The sequence below is a fragment of the Penaeus vannamei genome, chromosome 18, assembly GCF_042767895.1.
Source record: "Penaeus vannamei isolate JL-2024 chromosome 18, ASM4276789v1, whole genome shotgun sequence".
In the NCBI taxonomy this organism is placed as follows: domain Eukaryota; kingdom Metazoa; phylum Arthropoda; class Malacostraca; order Decapoda; family Penaeidae; genus Penaeus; species Penaeus vannamei.
Window position 1 is genome coordinate 29,830,943 of NC_091566.1, and position 2,500 is coordinate 29,833,442.

Here is a 2,500-nt window from a genome sequence, read left to right on the forward strand (position 1 = left end):
TCCGGGTCTACGTCCAGGTAGTCTGTGGAGACGCTCTTTGGGTCAGAATTGGGACGTTATTGCTGGTGTGTGTGTTTGTTTTCGTGTGTGTGTGTGTGTGTATTTTTGTGTTCTTTTTTTGTGTGTGTATTTGTGTTTTTGTGTGTATTTGTGTGTTTGTTTTCGTGTGTGTGTGTGTATTTGTGTTTTTGTTTTCGTGGGTGTGTGTATATGTGTGTGTGTATTTGTGTGTTTGTTTTCGTGAGTGTGTGTATGCGTGTGTTTCATGTGCGCGAATGGGTGTCTGTCTGTTTATGCTTAAACAAGTGAGAAAGAGCATGTAAGTGTATTAAACATGCATTTCATACACGTATCATTACAAAGACTATTTAGACCCCCCCCCTCCCTCCCTCGCTCCACAGTCTAGTCGAAGTCGTCAGTCCTCACAGTGGGTGTTGAGAGTCGTCCCGCAAACCTGTGACCACTTCGTGTCTTGCGAGAAGGTGAGGACGTCCTCAAGGCACATTCCTCTGTTGTCGGGCGGAGCGAGGTCAACCTCAGTCACGTCAAGTCTGAGGGAGGACAAAACATGATGATGGTCGACATGATGGCATATACCCAGATACAACATGGGCGCGATGATATATAACCAAATATGACATGAGAGCGATGGCATATAACCAAATGACATGAGGGCTATGGCATATAACCAAGTATGAGAGCGATGGCATATAACCAAATATGACATGAGAGCGATGGCATATAACCAAGTATGACATGAGAGCGATGGCATATAACCAAATATGACATGAGAGCGATGGCATATAACCAAGTATGACATGAGAGCGATGGCATAACCAATATGGCATGAGAGCGATGGCATAACCAAGTATGGCATGAGAGCGATGGCATATAACCAAATGACATGAGAGCGACGCCATAACCAAGAATGACATGAGAGCGATGGCATATAACTAAATATGACATGAGAGCGAAAGCATATAACCAAATATGACATGAGAGCGATGGCATATAACCAAATATGACATGAGAGCGATGGCATATAACTAAATATGCCATGAGAGCGATGGCATGTAACCAAATATGACATGAGAGCGATGGCATATAACCAAATATGACATGAGAGCGATGGCATGTAACCAAGTATAACATGAGAGCGATGGCATATAACCAAATGACATGAGAGCGATGCCATAACCAAGTATGACATGAGAGCGATGGCATATAACCAAATATGACATGAGAGGGATGGCATATAACTAAATATGACATGAGAGCGATGGCATGTAACCAAATATGACATGAAAGCGATGGCATATAACCAAATATGACATGAGAGCGATGGCATATAATCAAATATGACATGAGAGCGATGGCATATAACCAAATATGACATGAGAGCGATGGCATATAACCAAATATGACATGAGAGCGATGGCATATAATCAAATATGACATGAGAGCGATGGCATATAATCAAATATGACATGAGAGCGATGGCATATAACCAAATATGACATGAGAGCGATGGCATATAATCAAATATGACATGAGAGCGATGGCATATAACCAAATATGACATGAGAGCGATGGCATATAACCAAATATGACATGAGAGCGATGGCATATAACCAAATATGACATGAGAGCGATGGCATATAATCAAATATGACATGAGAGCGATGGCATATAACCAAATATGACATGAGGGCGATGGCATATAACCAAATATGACATGAGAGCGATAGCATATAACCAAATATGACATGAGGGCGATGGCATATAACCAAATATGACATGAGAGCGATGGCATATAACCAAATATGACATGAGAGCGATGGCATATAACCAAATATGACATGAGGGCGATGGCATATAACCAAATATGACATGAGGGCGATGGCATATAACCAAATATGACATGAGAGCGATGGCATATAACCAAATATGACATGAGAGCGATGGCATATAACCAAATATGACATGAGAGCGATAGCATATAACCAAATATGACATGAGGGCGATGGCATATAACCAAATATGACATGAGGGCGATGGCATATAACCTAATATGACATGAGAGCGATGGCATATAACCAAATATGACATGAGGGCGATGGCATATAACCAAATATGACATGAGAGCGATGGCATATAACCAAATATGACATGAGGGCGATGGCATATAACCAAATATGACATGAGAGCGATAGCATATAACCAAATATGACATGAGGGCGATGGCATATAACCAAATATGACATGAGAGCGATAGCATATAACCAAATATGACATGAGGGCGATGGCATATAACCAAATATGACATGAGAGCGATGGCATATAACCAAATATGACATGAGAGCGATGGCATATAACCTAATATGACATGAGAGCGATGGCATATAACCAAATATGACATGAGGGCGATGGCATATAACCAAATATGACATGAGGGCGATGGCATATAACCTAATATGACATGAGAGCGATGGCATATAAC

The 2,500-nt window shown here is 41.1% G+C and overlaps 1 protein-coding gene across 1 annotated transcript in view; it reads right to left on the reverse strand.

Annotated features, from left to right (window-relative positions):
• The window catches only part of LOC113813768 (uncharacterized), a 23,442-nt gene that overhangs the window by 6,857 nt on the left and 14,085 nt on the right, over positions 1 to 2,500 (reverse strand). Inside the window, exons 4-5 of the mRNA XM_070133496.1 lie at positions 427 to 551; positions 1 to 22 (exon numbers count right to left, since the gene is read on the reverse strand). The exon at positions 1 to 22 is cut by the window's left edge and continues 104 nt beyond it. Of these exons, the coding sequence (XP_069989597.1) occupies positions 1 to 22; positions 427 to 551 (147 nt within the window). The remainder of the gene's footprint in view (positions 23 to 426; positions 552 to 2,500) is intronic.